The sequence below is a fragment of the Saccoglossus kowalevskii genome, chromosome 3 (genome assembly GCF_978046115.1).
Source record: "Saccoglossus kowalevskii chromosome 3, keSacKowa6.1, whole genome shotgun sequence".
NCBI classification, from domain to species: domain Eukaryota; kingdom Metazoa; phylum Hemichordata; class Enteropneusta; family Harrimaniidae; genus Saccoglossus; species Saccoglossus kowalevskii.
In genome coordinates this window covers 24,123,032-24,144,286 of record NC_140643.1, presented here as the reverse complement: position 1 = coordinate 24,144,286, position 21,255 = coordinate 24,123,032, and the positions used below count along the sequence as shown (strand labels likewise).

Genomic DNA, 21,255 nt, shown 5'->3' with positions numbered 1-21,255 from the left:
TCTTGTAGTCAACTGGACAACTCCTAATTTGCATAACAATAGTCTGATGTGATCTATTCATAACCAGTTCACATCATTTAAATAATACGTCATTGTTACGTATTTAAACGTGAATTTCACGACAAAAAACTAGTCCATTACCGATATAACACTTGCGTTATGGAGGTTGTGATGATTCAGATGTCTCCGCCATTTTGAAAAACACTTTCACTATGTTTTTATGTAGCAGGATTATTAATTTGAAATTGTGGATCAGTAAGTACCAACGATTATTGATTATTTCCTCTTTAAAATATTGCAATATTGTCAATTTTTTGAGTATATCTAAAAAAAAAGAAGTACAATTGAAATCTCTCTTTGTTTTGACCATATGTTATTCTCATTGTCTAAAATGTTGTAAATTTCAACGATTTCCACTTCACTATATTATTTACGATACGTAACTGAGATAAGTACTTGAAAGTAAAGAGAATTAAAAAAAAAAGTACACATATACCATGTATGTTTCAATGCAGGACACTTTATTTCCTAGTATATTTTTTTTTTTCAATTAAATGAAATTACATTTTATCAATAACTCAGTCTAAATTTTTCAAATTGTTAAGTTTAAGTTTAGGTTTAGGTTTATATTGTAATACATAGGTTACACATATTGGCATTGTGAAACGCTGACAGATGGACACATGGTTTATCATTTCCGCTGGGAATCGCGCATGTTGTTGTTGATAAAAGTAAAAAAATAATAGCATTCCACATGTTGTACCTGATTTTAACGATTTATCGGTGTGTATAAATGCTAACTGTTACATGTGAAGAAAAACCATGTGAATTTTTTTTTATTTATAACATATGGCATGTAAATTGCTTTTAATTAGGTCTGGTAATTCATCACAAAGCATTTCATAATGGATTATCCAGGGTTCTCCACGAGGGGTTTTTACAGGGCGCCGCGCCCTGTTATCTGAAATTGGCGCCCTGTTTAAATTGTCAGCGCCCTGTTATATTTCCTGTGCGCCCTGCATGGTCCCAGACAAAGAATTGTTTACAAAACAGGCCAACACTCATTGTCTTCCGAAGATGATTCATCGTGCTCAGGGTAACTGGTTCATTGTTTTAAGGTGCAACTGTGAAAATTCCGGTTTGTTATCGTAGCAGGTCACCGTGAGGTGATAACACCACCAAACAAAAAGTTACAATTTTTTTCAACACGATTAAAACTGAACATGTGGCCTAGAAAAGTACATTACCGTACCCATATTTTTACTGCCAGGGTGACGTTAAATATATAAAATCGTTATCGGTAAAACCATTCGTTAAACATAAGGTCTATGGTTAAAACCAAGTTCACGCCGTGACTAGGTAGCGGCAACATCGTCACCGCCGAGTGGAACAAACGACCAACGCAGCCGACGTACCATCACGGACATTGCTGATCACCAAGAAGTCCACACGAATGCTTGCTTGAACATGTAAATGTTTATATTTAAATGTCACTATTTAAAGTTGAATTTTCTTTAAATCACGATTTAAAAAACCCAGTAAAACGGCCATGCTTTCAACTCGCGTCATAAGTGGAGGAAATAAATTTACTTGTGTTCTTTTGGAACAAATATTCTAATTGGTTGTTTTTCGCGTCAATGCGTGGCTTTGGCCAATCAAAAGCATCGTTACATAGTATCAGGTGCACACAGTAAAATGAACTGTTTCCGGGTCATAGCTGTTTTCAACGAAGCAGACATCAAACTTTCGATTCGAATGAAAATTATTCTTTTAAGTATGTATTTAGTTTTTTTATACCTAATTCTATTATTTTTGATAGTAACTGTTAACTGCAGATCGAAAATCTTCTATTGTGTACATTTTATTTCGTTGGTTTTTGGTGGCATTCATGCAAGTTTTTTAATGAACCAATTACGAACGTTTGTGCGACATACATTTTATTTTGCTTCATAAATATAAATCATAAATATAAATTTTTGCTAAAAATTAAATAAAGCATGTATGTATCTATTTGGGAAAATAAATTAACAAACTTGTTATGTCTTTTTCTAGACGCGATCATTACTTGTAAACAACTGATGTCGCCGCTTGAGGAATCGTGCAGCTAAAATCAGCTGATTGTACGTGCTGACGTTTACTTAATAATAGCTCTTCAAAATTCCTATTCATTTTGTAATAATAAATATATATTATGCATATGTAATAATATATGTAGATTAATAGATTTTTTAGTTTCCATTTTTCAACATCCTTGCCAATGATGCACGTTACAAATGTGCCACGCCCACTTCACATTGGCGCGCCCTGTTTAATTTTCAAACCGTGGAGAACCCTGGATTATCACACTGCTGACATCTTATTTTTCACATTTGTGCCTTTGCACACAATTTACAAGACAAAGTCGCATATTCGGCTTCTTGTAAAAGGTGATATTTACACAAATTGCGATTTCTGTGAGGCAGTAAAACATCGGTCCCATTACATTACAAATTATGATATCATCAAATTTTATTTTTTAATAATCTCAAAATATACTACTGTTGTGAGAATACACATCAGCAGTAATATAGATTCGAATGTTTACGATGAGGTTACCACAAAGCCTGCATGATAAAGACATTGAAATATAACACCTCTCTTAGTTTTTCAACAAACTTGATACATGTAATATTTGATTATAACAACACTAAAATTGCACTGTGATCTCATTCTATCCAGTGTATAGATGATCTATTATCATCAATATCATCAAAACATGGCACAATATCCTCAATGTAATTATCTCAATTTGTATATATGCGACTGTGGGTAAAATCGTGTGCAAGGACACACTTCTTATTTTTCAGTCTTTGTTTAATAATTTGCTTATCAGAAGTAGGCCCCTTCTTCCTTTTTCTTCTCTATACTAAAAATACAATTTTGTCTTCACCTGGGAGATATAATACATATTTCCCATATGAATTTCTCTACAATATAAACAGATATTTAATTTTTCGATAAATTAATCTGACAGGCAAATTATACTAATACCAAGATTGGCTTCAATAATATCAATTTTGATCTTGAATATATTTATTAAAATATTTGTAGGTGTGCTGGTACTGGTACTGTCTGCGATATCTGTTTTATTTTTTCATATTTCTAGCATCACCATGGCAGACTGTAAACAGTGCTGTAGTAATTATATTATAATCCCATGCCAGTACGTCGTCACAGATGTTTTGTTTTTGTCCATTGTGTTCAGTACAAAAGATATTGTGTTTTTGTCCTTCCATGCAGTTTATTAACTCTCCCAGTATTTGGTGTCTTTTATGAAAAATAAAAAAATTTGATATAATCTATCGTATTAATGTCAAATTCGTTTGGTGGTGCATGGCTTTAGAAGAAAACCAAAGATAGATTCTTAATTAGGTTGCCCTCTCACTCGTTGCATCGGTTAGGGGATCTTATTGCTGACATCTGTTACAAATGCATGACTGAATGTCTTTTATCTGATGTACCTGCAATTCCTCACCCTGTCACTAAAATTCTTTGAAAATTGAATGCCTAATATTCACACTATCAAATAAATTTATATTGCATAATTTTGCTATTCAAGAAAAAAAAATAGTTATAAAATTTTAATGAGGTTTTCTTTATTTTGGACAGTGAGTCACTTTGATGTTTGTAAAATTCAATCTTCTCGTTTGCTCTAAAATTACTATAATGCAAGCAATTTCTGGTGATGAAACCTGTGATTCTGTGTTCTAAACAATCCCATTGCATATATAATCTTCTTCCCTGCATTAATTAATCCTCTATTCTTGCATGCCTAGATCACAATTGTTTTCTTTTGTTTATTCCTTTGCATGTCTATATGTGTACATCCTTTCCCAGAATGCAGTGCAAGTAGAGAAGATGTTGCTGAGCCTGTTCCTTCTGATGTCTTACCTATGCTAAGCTTTAAAGGTGTTTCCCATACACCATCTGTAGAGTCTGATAGTTGGACATTTGTAGATATCACTCAGCTTCCCAATAAAACTGACACTTCTGAACTTAATTCCAAATTCCTAGGTCTTGAAGATTGGGATATCATCAGCGCCAAAGAAGTGACTGGAAACCTGAACGGTAACTTCGGAAAAGACCGTTCGATGGTGGCGATGCCATTTGTTGGTGCTTTTGTAAATCAAGTGGAGAAAACTATCAATAAAGTTCAACGCATCTTTATATCGTCGGAAATTGAAGACGAGATCGCTAAGGCCGCCAGACCGCCACTCAGTGATGCAGATTTTCACAAGTTCTTAGACCAGCAGGGTAGGTTGGTTCGACCGGGAGAGTTTCGTCTGCACGTCTACCATGGTGGTATCGAGCCTTCTCTGCGTAAAGTCGCGTGGAGGCATTTGCTGAATATCTTCCCGGATGGTATGACTGGAGAGGAGAGGTTCTACTACCTGAAGAGGAAAGCGAATGAGTACGCCGACCTCAAAAAGAAGTGGCTGTCAGATGAGCGAGAGGAAGTGAAATATATCACTAACATGGTGCATAAAGACGTGCTCAGAACAGATAGGATGCATAAGTTTTATGCTGGGGGTGATGAAAACCACAATGTTAATAAACTGTACAATTTGTTGTGTACCTATGCTCTCTCACATCCCGATGTCTCGTATTGCCAGGGAATGAGTGACCTTGCCTCCCCGATTCTGTACGTCATGAAGGACGAAGCACATGCGTATCTCTGCTTTTGTGGTGTCATGACCAGATTGAAAGGAAACTTCATGTTAGACGGGCTCTGTATGACAAAGAAGTTTGATCACCTCTCCATGTTGCTCAGATGTTGTGATCCTGAGTTCTATGATTATCTAGGGGAGCAGAATGCCAGTGATCTGTTCTTCTGTTACCGCTGGCTTTTGCTGGAACTGAAACGAGAGTTTGCATTTCATGATGCACTATCTGTGCTGGAAGTGATGTGGAGCTCTCTGCCTCCAGATTACCCGGAAGGTGAATTAGAGCTGTGTGGTCCCCCGGCACCGTTATCGCCGTGTATGTCACCTACTGACCGCATGCGATTCAAATTTGCAAAACAAAGATCAGTAAGTCAAGGCGGAAGCAGTCCCGGTAGCCCCAAATCATCTGATACTACATTTGAACATTTCGATCAAAAGACAGATACATCAAAAATACATAATGGAAATAAACAAAAGAAGCGTTTACATTCTAAAGACAGCAGTAGTATAGAATCTGATATCAGTGAAGAATCGGGGTACTCGTCAAAATCGACGTCAGTTGACCAAACCCCGCAAAGTGTTATAAATAACGATTTACCAATCGTTGCAAATCATTTCTCAGAACCAGAACCGACTAAAGAACGGAAGACAAGTGACGGGAAAAGTAGTGTTAAGTCGCCTAGTGTAGCCACGACTAACGGTAGTGTCAATAAGAACCCATATAGTAGTCTACCGCCCCCACAGGACTTTGGCGGTGGTAATCCATTCATGTTATTTATGTGTCTGACTCTGTTGATAGAGCATAGGGACTATGTGATAGGAAACCAGCTAGACTACAATGAACTCGCCATGCACTTTGATAGAATGGTGCGTCGACATAATGCAGAGAAAGTACTCTATAGGGCTAGGACTCTCTTTGCCGACTACTTACGAGCTGAAATCAACATGACCCAGGCTGAATGTGCTTCACCTGTGAACAGTCCGATGAAACGTTCTGTTACTGGACACAAAGGGGAATCATGTTGATCTTACAAATATATATTGTGATTTATTCAGGACTAGAAGAAACACCATCACTTCATCGCTTAGTTTCGCTTTAAGAATAAAATTATTTACTTTGTATTATAGCCTGATAACAAAGTACATTAACGAATTGGGTTCAGAAAGTTTGTCACAAGGAAGACATATTGATTCGTGTAGATGTTACTTTCGTAAACAAAAAAAGATGTTGCTAGCATCTGTATCAGATATTTCTGTCCACCTTTGAACATTCTTACTGTAATGTAATGAATTTACTCATTTTAGAAACATTTTACAGATAGTGAAAAAAATGTATATCTAATAAGATGTCTTTTGCGTGAACATTAGCGAAAACAGGAATATGACATTTACACTCTGGAAGCAGAGTTTTGATCAAACGCTTGCCGGTAGTTTGAACTCTGCAGGGAGGCGTATTGATCTCACCAAGGCTGACATAAACAGTGAAGTGATCAACTATTGTACACTAGTATTCTCTTCACTGCAAATATAATAACCCTATTTATATAGCTTGCACAGTTTGTACATTCAAATTAAAGTAAAGAAAAAAAAGCTTCCTTCCGTCAATTTTCTTGTATGTTATTTCTAGGGGATGTGATTATTTCATTCACATTAAATGGTGCAAGGTATATTTATAATTTATTCCGAGTTGCTTTGTTTAATGTATACAAACTGTAATTTACGTATGATTTCTTGTATATACTTATAGTACAAAAATGTTTACCTGTTGATTTCGGATATCTAGCGTCATGTGTTTTGATTTTTTTTGGTAGATAACAGATTGTAGGTCTGATGAGCTAATGGGGATGGGGCTGTATCAGGCATCTGCATTTTGTTAACTGATGAAGAGTAATTTGAAACTTAATTTATATATTGCATGGAATAAAACGATTATGGGACAACTTGTGCACTGAGAATGTTTAACCTAATGTCAGGCATTTGATCTGCGTTTAGGCTCAAACACCCATATTTGGTCAGATATACCCATTTACCAGGCACTTACCATGGGTGGGTCTCTCTTTCTCAGATTTTTTCATTTCATGACAATCTCCCTCATATTCTATTTTTAACAAATATATATTACATTTTGTTTTGATCAATTTTTCAAAAGCTGATTGCTGTTATATTTACCAGCTATGTACTTGACCAGATTCTCTTTATGTTATTCCTGCTAATGTTTTATTGTATCTCTTGTTAAATCAATGACAAATTAAGAATGTCCCTCAAGGTGTGTACTGCCTCATGGTTGTGGCAGTAGCGATATAATCTTAAAATTGCTTGATGAAATATACTTCCAAACCCGTGTTTAGCAACCACCCAATGGAATAAAATATTCTTTATAGACATTGTGGTTTTTATATTAAGGTTGGATTATCTTTTAAGGATCACCACTTGTACGTAATATTAGATATGGTACTGTTGCAACAAAATCATATTTTTTTGAATTTATCAACTTTGACTTGAGCAAATTAAAAATTGTTCCATGAACAGAATGCTACCGGTAGTTATTATTTTGATTTTGCCAAAATATTACAGAAAGTACGGTCACATAAGCCAGGTTGAAACAAAAGACAGATGGTCTTTATACATGGTTTGTTCATACATTATGCCTAAGGACAGCCTAAAAGTGGTCACCACAGACTGGTTGTCACTGTGGGCAGGTGGTCTTTATATAGAGGTGGTCACTATATGCAGGTTTGACTGTATATATTTAGTTGTCTTTGAATCACAGTTGATCATGTGGCTGATACTGCTGTACTGACATTGAAAGTAAGTATTTCCTGTATGTTAAATTTTCCATCTTCTACAATGCTGTATAATTTCATTTACCTAGCAAAAATATGACATTGTACGATTTAAATAATATTTCAAACTTGCAAATATACACGCGAGCTAAACCAATGTTTCACTACTCAGTGCAATATTTCAATGTTACTTTATCATTGATTCTAAATAGAACAGGGACGTTGCAAACATAAAAGGGCAGTTGTCATTGCGCCACGCATGCGTGTGATATATGGGTCTCGTATAAACAAAGATGGCGACTTTAAATGTTGCGCAGATTAACGAGTACAAACCGAGACGTTACGAGGCTTTAATTAGGTATTTATTAGGTGGTTGGAAGGTATCTGAGTCACCGGTGGTAATTAGTATAGGTCGCACCCAGGTAAAACCTTATACTTGTGATTCATTAGAAGAGCACATTGCATTGTGGGAAAATCAATGTTTATCAACACAAATGTCGCACATATGCAGCGTAACGACTACTGTTCTTTAAGTGAAAAGGAAATAGTGGCACATGTTTGAATATGTACATGGTTAACATATTTTTATGGTTTGAATTAAATTTGTTATCAATAATTGAGTGTCCTTGTTGATAATTGTGAATGAATTTAAAAATGACGTTCTATTCTGTCCAACGTCTGGAAACCTGAACGGTAACTTCGGGAAAGATTGTAATGATGAGATGATGTAATGATGAGAAGCTAAATTTTTTTGTTAGTGGTCGGATGTATATTTATTGCAGCACAATCAAAATTTTAATTTTATTGCATAAACAATTGAATAAAGAATGAAATAAGTTTGAAAAGATGTATGTATATATTTCACTTTTAATAGTAGTATTGCTTAAAATGTTTTCAATAACTTTTACCAGTGAGAAGTTACCAAATTTGTATGCATTTCGAGAAATGTGTGTGCATGCACAGTTTGAAATGGAATAATTTTGAACGAAATAAAATCGCGTGTAGAACTCCCTTCTACAAGAAACTAGTAGTGTTTTGCAACGACTTAAACTTTGAAATGTTCCATCCAGATCAGACAGCACCCTCTCGTGCCAATTCCCCTATACGTCTCCAAGCAACATTTTGAGATATAGAAGTATATCATTTCACTCCATTTTGTACATTAATTTTATCTAAGCTGAGGTCATCAACCTTATATTTCACTTTCTTTATCTTTGTAACATAAAAATATCACATCTGTAAAAAAAAGGCTGGAAACAAGGACTTGTGGATTAAAGGGTGTTAGTCGTCGTACCGCATCCTGTTTAATATGGGACTCATACCGACATATACAACGTATAAACAATGTATTTTACACTAAATTCCAACACGCGCTGCGCGTCGACTACCACCCTTTAACCTCTGCGCATTTTTGCACCCCCTCCTGCATCCCAGACATGCCTGGAACATTTTAGGATACATATGCATGTCTGTTTATTCCACAATATAATGATTCAAGACCACCATGTGGTGGTCATTTTTTCATAAAAATCAAGCATTTTTGCCATTCTAGAGCCATATATTGGTTGTTTATGCACAGGTTTTGTTCAAACTTGGTACATGCTTTGAACATTGCTGGATTGTGATGAATGTCATTTTGCTTTTCTGATGCAATTCAAAATGGCCAACTAGTGGCCCTTTTGTTTTAATGAATGCAGCCACATCTCTTACATGCCATTATGTAAATCATACATCATGTCTAAAATATGCACATTTATTCGTTTGATGAGCCAATATAAAGTGACGGCCATTTTAATGTTAAAAATTCATTCATCATTCTACAGATTTGATTCAAAATGGCTGACGAAAGGCCATTTTGTCTAACGAATGCTATTTTTAGACTGAACTTAAACTTTACACATGCATTATGTAACACATTTGCACATGCATCTGTTCCAGAATCTGATTCAAGATGGCTTATCCTCATTTTCATGCTCGAAATGAGTTATGAATGTCTGAATAATGGCTGAATAAAGGAAGGAATTGCACAAATAAACTGGCTCCATGTGCGAGTGTAAATAATAATTTGGCACTAATGTTGACAGTCAATAAAACTGGACAGGGACTTGTCATTGGCAATGACTTGTTTTAACTTGATTACTTGTCACTATTGAGTAGCACTCTAGCCTTACATGTATAGTGATATGTTGCGATTGCAACCATACGAGTTTTGTGAACAAAACTGCAGAAAATCGTTTACGTTTGAACTCTTGCCAACTACGAAGAAGCAAGGATGTTTCAATAATCTGTAACTTCTCAAATTAAGTTTTTACTTACAGTAATTTTTTTATTTGAGAGCACATCAGTATTTAATTCACAAAATTCATCGACTCCCTGTCAAATGAACCCTGATATTTTCACTGCTGACAAATTTGTTCATGGTTGCAGCAATTCATGAAAGTTTATGTCTGGAAACTAACAAAGTGTACTAACCATCTCATTCGAAAATCATTAGCATAACTGTAATTTGCAATTTCATGTCTGATTTTCAACGGCATCTTCATCGCATGGCAATCTATTATGCATTTGCAGTATTATTCAAAAGACGTCCATAACTTTCTGTTTATTACTTTTTTCTATTTTACATAAACTTGCTATGAATCTTACTAACATTTTAAGACATTGATTGGATTTAAGGTTTCTTGTCATAATATATATATCATGATAAGGTCATGCCAATATTAAAATTGATCTTTTCGTTTATGGCTAAAGTTACCTCTGATAATTAGTCATATATGTAAATTAGTTGCTTCACTGGTTATTTTAACTGAATGAAAAGTCCTGGTAAATCGGATTAAATTGTGTTTAACTTAATGTGCTTGGGGAAAAAAAAAGCAATAAATAGTATGTGTCATTATCGTTGCATGATTTTTTGTTATACTTAAATAAAATATTCAAATGCTACAAAATGTCAACACTTTCCATTACTGTGGTTTTTTGTTCATTTAATGATTCAGGGCTTCTTATTTTCTCTTTCTTTTTGACTTCTAGAAGTTACAACGTATGTATATTTGAAAAACCTAGGTGACACAAGTTGTATTTTGGCACCTAACCAAGTGTTGAGTTTTCCTTGTTGATCTCTTTATTTTGTGTTTTGGTGTATATGTAATGCAGAACCTGACCTAATATACATCTCTTCAGGGTGTGGGGAGGAAGTAGAATACAAACAAACAAACAACATATGAAAATACATATAAAGTATGCCATATATTGGTGGATATACAAACATCTCCTAGTGTGAGGCTTTGTGGAGATGTAACACTAGAGGGCGATGTTTCTGGTCAAAACTTTTACTGCTCATGAATGGTACAGGTAATGCACACGAGTATTTAGACTGGCAAAGCCGGGACTTCTTTTTTGTTTTACAAAAAAATATAATTAATTGTACCCCAGACCATTCGTCCCGGTGTTATACCGGGACGAATGGTCTGGGGTAAATTAATTGTCAATGTAGCCTTTTTTACGTTATCGCAAAAACTAGCATGACTGCGAATTAGCGGTCATCTTAGTTTTCGCACTTACGCTAATAGGACTAAACCAACAATTATTTTTTTTTTTAAAACAAAAAAAAAGAAGTTCCGACTTTGCCAGTCTAATGATTATTATGCACGTTATTCATGAGAATTGTTCACCCAGAAAATAGCGCAATCTCAAGAGGCTGTAGATTAATTGTAAATGTGTTGAAGTCAAGTATGTGTTAGTGGTATCACAACTTGAACATCTTTATTTACAAATGTCTGACATTCTATCAGAGTTATGATAGCTATCCGTGTATTTAGAAATGCCTTGATTGTGTTGTCTTCATTTGATTCTGTAGGACTGAAATTTCACTTGATTCAGGAGAAATCAGATCAGCAGTTACACAACTTGAATCCTAGTGTGGTAGGGGTGTCATTCTTGGTATACATTGACAAATATGAAGATGCTCACAAAACCAATTATTTGAATCAAATACAATTTGGTTTTTTGCACTGAAATGTGGGCCATTTTTTACCTGTTCTGAGAGTCTAGGCATTCTGATTTTTTGGAGTAGCATTATAGATATACTGGCTACCTATTTCAAGAATGAAAATGTTTGCGATCACTAGACTTTTTTTTCTTAATGTATTTTCTCCGAAAAATGGCAAAAATCACTTAAAAAGCTAAGTGTTCAGAACCACTGAACACATTGAACTGTATGATTTCGCTGCCATCTTGGATTTTCGCCAAAAATATTTGTCAGAAGTGCTCTAAGCGACCAACTTGATATTTGGTGTGTAGCATTTATGGCCATAGCTTCTCGGGGTGGGGGAATTAAATAATTGCGATTAGTCATATGGTTTGCCCGCCATTTTTTTTATTTCTGACGAAAATTTCAAATTTTGGGCGTTTGTTGCTTAGCCGATCAAATTGATATTTTCCATGTATGACCAAATTATGAGAAAGATAAAATAATGTTAAACAGTTACGTAGCTTGTCTTGTACCTGACAATACTGCTCTGCAAGTTTATTTTCTTTTGGAATTATTTTTTTCACTACGTGACATGGTGCGCAGAGACTTTTTTTTTCTGTTATTAATACTTGTAGGAATTCTTCCGTGAATTTGTTCCTGTGATTTGATATTTTTCCTGTGAACTATGCAACCGCTACTCCCCAACCGTTTCTACTGGTATACCCCTAATATGATAATGTCTGTTATCTGCTGGTCGTATTAGTATTTCGTTTTGTGTTAACAGATCTCCAAGAAAATATCCACGCAAATGAATCGGTAGATCGCCCTCAGCGTTTTTTTTTTTTATCTTGCTTCTTCCTCGGAATAATACGCTCTAATCATTGTAGATAAAAACAAGACAGTCAGCTTCAACTTGGTTGTTTGGAATCCAGGCATGTTATATTATTTCAGTAGGGTGCTTTCAGGCTAATAAAATATCGAATATCGGCAGGCTTGAATCTTTCTCAAGTCGTCAGGTCTCGTAATCTTGACTATCCGACTAAGTATTATTTGAATCGAATTAAAAAAAAAAACGCACTGTGGTCTTTTAAATTGGGATGTTGAGTGGCAACAATTGTGGCTCCGGGAAAGCTTAATGCATTATTGGTAGCGTTAAACATTACGGATGTATTGTCACCCCGGGCTTTTAATCCATAACCCCGAGTCTGTTAACCCATTGAGGTAAAAGACAGTTTTACCTCCATGGTTATCCGTACCCGCCCTGTGAACAACCTCGCCGTTATCTGAGGCCTATTCCGTTTCAGGGATTCGTTTTAATTGGATAATGTAAACGTTTTAATGAATCCGAAGCTCCAGAGTCAACCTCTAAGATGTAACACGAAGTTTCAACGTTTATATAAATACATTTAGGCCAGACCCGCCGAATGAACAAGAGCCGAAAATTATAATAAAAATAAATTTTTATTTCAGCGTAATTTCTCGCGACTTGTAAGCGCAAACAATTGCTTAATAAATATTATTTTTCTCTTATTTTTTTTTACCGCCCGCCGCATAACAAATCCAAGTTGCATTTTCGTGGGAGTATCATGATCAAAGTACCGAAGTCTCGCGCAGATGAGAAACAAGGTTATACATGGAATAAAATTTTATTTCTATTCTTCTCTCCGATCAGTGATCTCACTTACAATTCTTTGAGATTCACACAAATCTAATGGAAAAAAAAAATTAATTTTAATTTTGTCCGCCCTCCTCAAAAAAATTGCCTTGTAAAAACTCGAGAAACAAAGAATAAAAAAAGTCTGGCCTTAATATCTTTGTACGATATTGCCTGTATACTGTACTAGTATTATTCATCATTGTGTAAATAAAATCCAGTGAATAATTAATGTCTTTACAGTATTTCATCAAATTATTATTACATTGTGTATAAACAAACACTTTTCTAATAAAATATAATCAACCAGCGATAAATATCGAACAAACAAATATTCACGTGGCATCTTTAATATTCTGTGTATGTCCCCTAAGTGTTAATTGAGTTGTCTATTGAATGTTGAGAATAACTGTTGATCAAATATTGATATCGTACAACAAGATATTACAGAACAAACAACTCGTTCTTATCAACGTAAAAACGTGACCAGTTGATGTCCGGAGCTCGTTATTTACCGCCCCCAGCCGAGCATCAATCATCCGACCATCGTATTTACGACGCCAGTAATTCTATACTGAATGAAATTTTCGCATTAATCAATCGATTCATTGCAGAAAATGTATAAATTCTGTTGGAATGTTCCACGGCAAGTATGTTGCCGAGACGCCGGGGGTTGACGTGTATCGACTCGTTTGCTTGTTTAATTGTCCATTAAGTCTATGGAAAGTGACACCATTGTATACTCGATCCTGTTATTTGGAGTCGCCTACGTGTACGGATATTTCACTTCATACCTGTTCTTGTATTCACAATATGTCTCAATGAAACCTCGCAACGACGAGCCGGCCATTCGGGTTTGTGTGGCCTTCAGTTCGACGTGAATCGTCGAAACGTCAAACAAGTTTATAACGTTTCCCGGTTGCTATGCCGTAAGGTACTTCGTAAACAGGTGAGTACGTCGCAACAGACATCTCGGCGAGTGTTTACAGTATCGCCACTAGCCGTGGATGTGGCTAACCACTTCAACAACAGCACACCAGTATTATTAGTAATATAATTTTTATACAGTAAATCGTGTGCGATGACTCTGTAATAATTGAGTAGGGTGGATTTGGCCGGGGGATTTACCATCGTAGCCTTTTTCGGAGCGCGTCAGAGTAATAGTAACAAGACTTCCGTATTTGTTCGCAGTGGTACACGACAAATATATTTACTCTACGCACAAGACTGTATGCGGCACCTAGCTACGGGCACTCACTGTGGCGGTCGTGACGGTTCCGAGAGCTACATTCACTGTGTTCCACTCGTTCCACCTGCTGAACGCAACAATTGTATCGCGCACCGTGTAGTCACATTGTTAAAACGCGACATATTTACGCCGATAAAGCTGTTGGCGACATTTTGTACTAATAATACCTCTCTTCGCTCTGTTCTGTTTCACTGTATTGTAATGTCAGCTCATTAACGTGATTGGGAACAACGACAGCGAGTAACAAATGAAATGTGATGTTTAGACGTATTTACATATCAATGACACAATGTCGGACACGATACGAGGTCATTTTTAATAAGTCTCGGGGTCAAGTACATGTGAAGGAGCTACAGAATACAGAGAATAGTGCGTTATATTTCGAGATTAGGTAACCCAAAAGAAAAGCGATTTAAAATAAATATAACAAGCCAATATTTTTGAACCATACAAATGTACATAGCATTTCAGACAATTCAAATAAAAATATTCCCCGAAATCGTATTATGATTTTCAACTAACTTATTCACAGTACTAAATAGGGTATAAATTAATAAAATGATAAGTTTAATAAAGGCAATTATTTATGAAATAACAAATTTGGTTATTGATGTACCCAAATAATTCTAACACCGGGGGGGGGGGGTTTAGCAACAAACCGTCCGTCACATATTAGTACCACTGTCAATGTCAACAACATCGACAAGGGAAGCATCATTTGTAAACGTTTTAAACTAACTGCGTGCCTTAGATCAAAATGTAATATGACTACTAATACTGAATTTGAAAATCAAAATGTCGAGAATTCAAAGCCACGATTGGTAGGTTTTACATTAGTTATTTCGTACAGGTTGCGTAGTAAAAATAAATACTCTTCAATTTTAAATTATTCTATTTCATTATTACTAAATATTACTAAATATGATAAAATGATGGATATTGGTATAGTATAAAGACGATAGAGACGTCATTTTAATCGCATAAAACACGAGTGCAATACTTCAGGATTCCCCTGTTGGGGCGGGGTTTGCTCAGGGCTGTGGGCAGGTGAGAGGTTCTTATACAGTTTTGGTAAGTTTCTGCATGGTTAGTGGTTTGAAACATTGTTAAATAATAATTATTCACCAGTGTTATACACCAACGCCTAATGACGCACGACAATATGACAGGATGTGACGTCATGGCTAAAACTAAATATGATTGGTCTCACATGCTCAACAAAACAAGGACCAATATTATGCATCTATACTGTATTGTCGTGATGTCTGATACTCTGTGTTGAATACATTATTCTGAGTCTGAGTATCTTTTGGTACATAAAACAACAATCACTGCACATGCGCATTAGAGTTTTCATTTTTTTACCTATCGATACGTGTCGTACGTGCTGAAAAATCATAATCCTGTTTGCAGAAACAGACTGTATGCTTTCGTCCATACTGCATTTTAAAAATTACAATCCAAATGAATGGGGCCTGTTCAATTTTAAAAATTGTCTCTTTCGGGGTCACGGTCTATACATGTATTTTCTTAGAGTTCTATATCATTGTGTGAAGAATCCAATATTTCTTATATTTTTACAATATTTCATTAATTTTTCCGGTACTTTACTTTACACCTCAACATATTGAAAGAAGTCTATATTACAGCTTACGTAAAACGCACTTTTACTTTTTGATACATGTATTATGTATGTTTTATAATTTTATAATCATACTTATTTGTTTATAGAGTTTATTTAAGAAATATATCGGAATACTGTTGTCAAGCATGGATCCAAACAGACGGCAAAGGAAAGTTCTGCCGCAGAGACCTTTCTATGCGCTCCCACCGGAACAGGAAAGCTGTACTGAAATAGTAAATAAAGCGAGGAAGACCATAAAAACGAAAGAACACAGGGGAACAAACACCAGGACACCAGACAGAGCGTGAGTTAATCATCGAAGAGTTAGAGTAATTAAGTCATTCGGCTGAACGACAAGAAATAACAACTTTATTATAATTTGCTTGGCATCAGAAATATTCGAAAAATGAACCATTATTTAACAATTTCTTCTGAAAAAAATAACCGCACAGAAGTTTTAACGGAGGCCTCTCACGCGAGCCTTCCCGCCATGTGCTGTGAACCCATTTTCGAATTTTGGAAATAATTTACCTTCATCTGTCAGATCCTACAAAATTCAGTCCGTATTTTCTGGGCCCCAAATGAACAAGCTTGTGGGGATTTTTGCAGGAATGTTCTTTACGGCGAAGCTCATTCCTGTGAAATCTCCGATGGGGATATTACTAAACCTTCCACTTTATCTGTATTGTTATAGGAATCGAATTCAGGGAACAGACCACCATTCGATGCCGCTGGATTTCGTTCTCACAGGAGCAGGTAAATATTTTAACCCAGTAAATTGGGAATGATAGCGGCGCCAGTATATCACGAAGCTGTTTAGTAACAAACGTGGTAAGTGGGGGCCCGGGCCCTGGGATGTGGTTGCTGTTATGAACCTGGAATCTCAAAATCTCCAATTTCCAAGGAGAAAGGCGACCCCCATGTGATCCCATGGTACGTACGATTGTCCAAGCAATGGATTCTTATAAGGAACAATTAGGTTAATCGATTCCTAAACTTCATATTTTCATGTGTTACAATAGGTATGGGCATTAAACCGGAGAGGTTACCACCGGTAGGAACCAGGGCGCCCTCTACTGCGACACCGGACGTACCGAAAGAAACAGCGACACTACAAACCCTGCTCAAAGATCACATACACAGCATGGAGACTATATTGCACAAGTCACGTGGGGCTACTGGGTCACGTGATGGCGATGCTAAGAAAACATTCCTCACTGAGCGTTATGAGCAAATATTAAATGGCGACTTCGAGGGCGACATTCCCAATATAGCGAAAGTAGTTCGGATTTTTCTCAGTTCAACATTCACAGGTAAGACCACATTCAAATTACCTAGCTTTGATGATGTTGCATTTCTCAATACGTACCGAACATAATACAGTACCTTACATAGACTTTAAAAGACGGTAGTCGTCACGCCGCGTCCTGTTCTTTATGGGAATCATAGCGACGTACACAACGCGTGTAAAATACATTGTTTGTTTACATGAAATTCGAACACGCGCTGCGCGACGACCACCACCCTTTAATAGTCGATGAACAATACGCTCTCCCAACTGCCATCAAGTTATGAATCCCCCCAAACTGTCTTTCAGATACAACAGAGGAAAGAAATTGTATCATGTTTCGTGCTGTGCCGAAATTAAAGCGGTTTTGTCAAGAGCGCGGTTACGAGTTTCAGGTATGTGTACATACTGTGTTCACATCAAATTCTAACTGAATGTAAGTATGATCCAATGAAAATTAAACAAATGTCTCTGTTTTCAGCAAAACTCAAATAAGTATTTATTTGATGAAATAGTGCACATCACAAATAAGCATTATTAGTATATACTAGTATATTATGACGCACACGCCGTATATTAATAGTACGTACCAGTAATACACGACGCACGTGCTTGAACACGTACCAGTAAATCATAGCGCTTTAAAAAAACTGGTGCATATCAGTGATTTGCGACGCATGCACTATGAATCAATAGTACGTGCCAATAATTCAAAACGCATGCACTTTGAATTGGTTGTACGTACCAGTATGTCATGGTGCACGTGTTTTTCATTAATAGTTCGTAACAGTAAATCATGATGCATGCAACGTGAATCAATAGTTTGTTCCTGTAATTCATGAAGCATGCACTTTGAGGTAGTATTACATACTAGTAATTTACGACGCACCTATATGGCTAATACGTAACAGTAATTCATGACGCATGCGCTTTGTATATATAGTACGTACTAGCGATTTAAATAACACAAATCACCGATTAATCGAACAACTGCTACTGTACATTGTACGTGAGCAAAAGTACATTTCTAGTTTATGATAAGTTGTAATTCTAAGCATGAATTGAAGTATATCTTCAAATACGCCCCAGTATATTTGATCTGAACATTTATATGAATGTATATCCCATCGATTCCAACAGTATAGCATCTTATGTTAATTTGATTCCCGGTGTCACAGATAGTAGACATGAGGTGGGGCGTGACAGACGAAGCAGCTAATGACCACACAACTATGCAACTATGTCTGGAGGAAATCAGAAACTGTCAGCAAATATCTACTGGTCCCAAATTTGTGGTAAGTTCCAACTATCATTTCAATATTCCAACACAATAAATGTGTTCTACTAAACCAACACTTCAACAAAACACAGCCCACCTGTTCACAATCGTCGACGTCTGAAATGCAACTGAACAAAAGAAAAGAACTATAAGTAATTATTTCCTAAATGTCATTATAATTGATTGAGAACGATTTTTATGTTATTCTATGTGACTATTGTAGTACATTAGGTGCTTTGGTTTGCGAAGTGCGCCATCTGTGTTCGGCTGAGCTTTGGTCGTAATCTGATGTTCAGATCGACAATTTGGATTACCATTTTAGTGAGGTCACCGTATTTATTTAACAGATGCAGGAATTCATACAACCCACATTTTTGTTCGTTTACTGCACAGAGTCTCCTTTCTCATAAATATGGAACACGCCCTCTACCGTCGGATATCAATTGCAACGAATTTGAGACTATTATTGGAGCAGTCGACAGCGAAGAAGACAGGACGTTGATGAAACAGTATGTTACCACAAACGGCTACATTTTCTTATGTTAGCTCTAGTTGACGTTATAACCAAGACACGTGTCACTGTTACCTGTGATTTATTTTATTTATTACTTAATCGTATTTGTTATAGGTGGTATAAACAGGACACCAACGCCGTCCCTCCAGTGTACATTCTCCAGCCGATATCATCCATCATCTCTAATTTCGGTCACCAGGGCAACAGAATGCTTGCCGAAAAGACCAAATCCGAATGGTGGCGTACCTATGAAAGATTACTTGAAATTACAACAAAGGCAGTTTTGCTGAGTATCAAAGACACCGTGAGGGCGCATTCGCTTATTAACTCAAGTAAGTTGAGTGTGCACCGAGTACACGTACTATTTCTCTGTGTATGCTAAAGCAATTGTCATTTATTTCCAGTGTATACATTTACTGACTCCTCCACCATGACGCAGATACTCTCATTTACTGAATGTTCATAATATTTGTCTCCGTGTTTATTCCAGTTACAGAAAAAGAGATAGAATTCGGTCTCCACCAATCACAAGACGTTTCTTCAAGTTGTCTGTGGTTCAAGCGTGAAATCCAAGGTCTTGCAGCCAATGACAAGAACCCGTCTGCTAAAAACTTTGTGGATCAATTAGACAGCAAAGGTATGTACAAAATAACGTATTGGCAGTCGCCATGGAAACAAAATGACCTGATAAGTATCCAAAGTGATAACCATATTCTACAAAGACAAAACACTGCCGTAGATATAAATATACTATTCATGGTCCCGGGCTCGACTGATGGTTCATTCAAATACGTTAATATACTGTAAATCATTTTATTTTTATTGGCATTTAATTTTACTAATTTTCATAACGTGAGCTTTTCACTTTAACGAATTTGCAGAACATTAAAGGTGTCCTTGTCTTACCGCAAATGGGAATTATGCAATGATTCTGTATGTCTAAATAAAACATATAATGAATGTGCAAAATTTTTGATGAAGTACTCAGACGTAATCCCGCGAATGGTCTGATGATTTGAAATGTACGACACCCTAATTCATTCTTGCTTTGTTTGCATTTCAGGAACGCCAAACACAATTTCACAGGACCTACTATGCCTGTTGAAGGAACATCATATCCCGACTGTCCTTCCTAAAGACAACATTGTGGAGTACAGTGTACCCTGGGAAGACGGAAGTACGTCATTATTATATATCCCAATATCATGCAAATACTAGATCCGCATACAGTCTCGTGTTTATTTTTTCGTGTTTTTTCAATAAAATAAAATATCATGGGAGTGTGAAAATGGCTAAAACCAGGTTACCAGAAATAACTTGGCCTTCGACATTTATACACTCCCATATTTTATTTTATTAAAACACAAACAAAAAATAAACAAGAGACCGTATGCAAGTCTGTCATAAGACTAACCCCAATCAAATCAATCATCAAATTAGCCAATCAAGGAACACGACACATGGTATTCCGACTTGTATTACCCGAACAGAGTCTACCAACAGCACCGGCAATAAATACTACACTTATCAGCATATACGGACACACGTAAACACAATAAATCAACATATTTAAATTTGTTTATTCTCGGTAATGGTACTTAATTTTATGTATAATATATGCATTACATGTTATTGTTTTTAGAATTGCACCCTGTGAAATATTCCGACTGCATAGAACTACTATGCGATACCTTCCAAAGAGAGATCCAGAGAATGGTGACGAAGGGTATCGAAGAACGCGATCAACTGAACGACAGCCTGTATGAAGAGGTTATTCAGCACGCTGTGTTCTGTCAACAGAAATGTGCCGTCTTCCATGGTAGACAGGATACACTACACGTAAGTTTGTAAGTTTGGCATTTCAACCATGGAGACTAGTCATTGCGAGTTTTCTGTAGTGATCGAAAGGAGTTGGTACCATTGGTGGATGCTACATCCGCTGGCTTAACAAAACATTGGTTAGTTGAAATGTAGAATATTTTAAAATAACGCTATAATAATGCAAGATGGGACATTGACTCAAATAAGTCCAGCGTAGGCAGTGTGCCACGTTTCGAAGTTTGCATCTCCACTTAAGTCCATTCACATAATTGCTGTGCCAGTATCCGGACACTAAATTATTATTTGTGTTTTTGTTGGCCACTAACGGTCATCTAATCTGTAACTTTACATTGCGAGAAAAGATGATTTA

The 21,255-nt window shown here is 36.2% G+C and overlaps 1 protein-coding gene across 2 annotated transcripts in view; it reads left to right on the top strand.

The window, feature by feature from the left end:
- The window catches only part of LOC102808924 (NACHT domain- and WD repeat-containing protein 1-like), a 46,287-nt gene that overhangs the window by 17,226 nt on the left and 7,806 nt on the right, over positions 1–21,255 (top strand). The window contains exons 1-11 of one of the 2 annotated variants that reach the window (XM_085496949.1): positions 13,769–14,059; positions 16,091–16,287; positions 16,678–16,739; positions 17,006–17,296; positions 17,581–17,666; positions 18,450–18,566; positions 18,944–19,059; positions 19,179–19,396; positions 19,555–19,701; positions 20,128–20,241; positions 20,707–20,903. In XM_085496949.1, the coding sequence (XP_085353075.1) occupies positions 16,130–16,287; positions 16,678–16,739; positions 17,006–17,296; positions 17,581–17,666; positions 18,450–18,566; positions 18,944–19,059; positions 19,179–19,396; positions 19,555–19,701; positions 20,128–20,241; positions 20,707–20,903 (1,506 nt within the window). In that variant the 5' untranslated portion in view covers positions 13,769–14,059; positions 16,091–16,129. Of the gene's footprint in view, positions 1–13,768; positions 14,060–16,090; positions 16,288–16,677; positions 16,740–17,005; positions 17,297–17,580; positions 17,667–18,449; positions 18,567–18,943; positions 19,060–19,178; positions 19,397–19,554; positions 19,702–20,127; positions 20,242–20,706; positions 20,904–21,255 lie in introns of those variants that run through there. The other variant, XM_085496948.1, reaches the window with a different exon arrangement.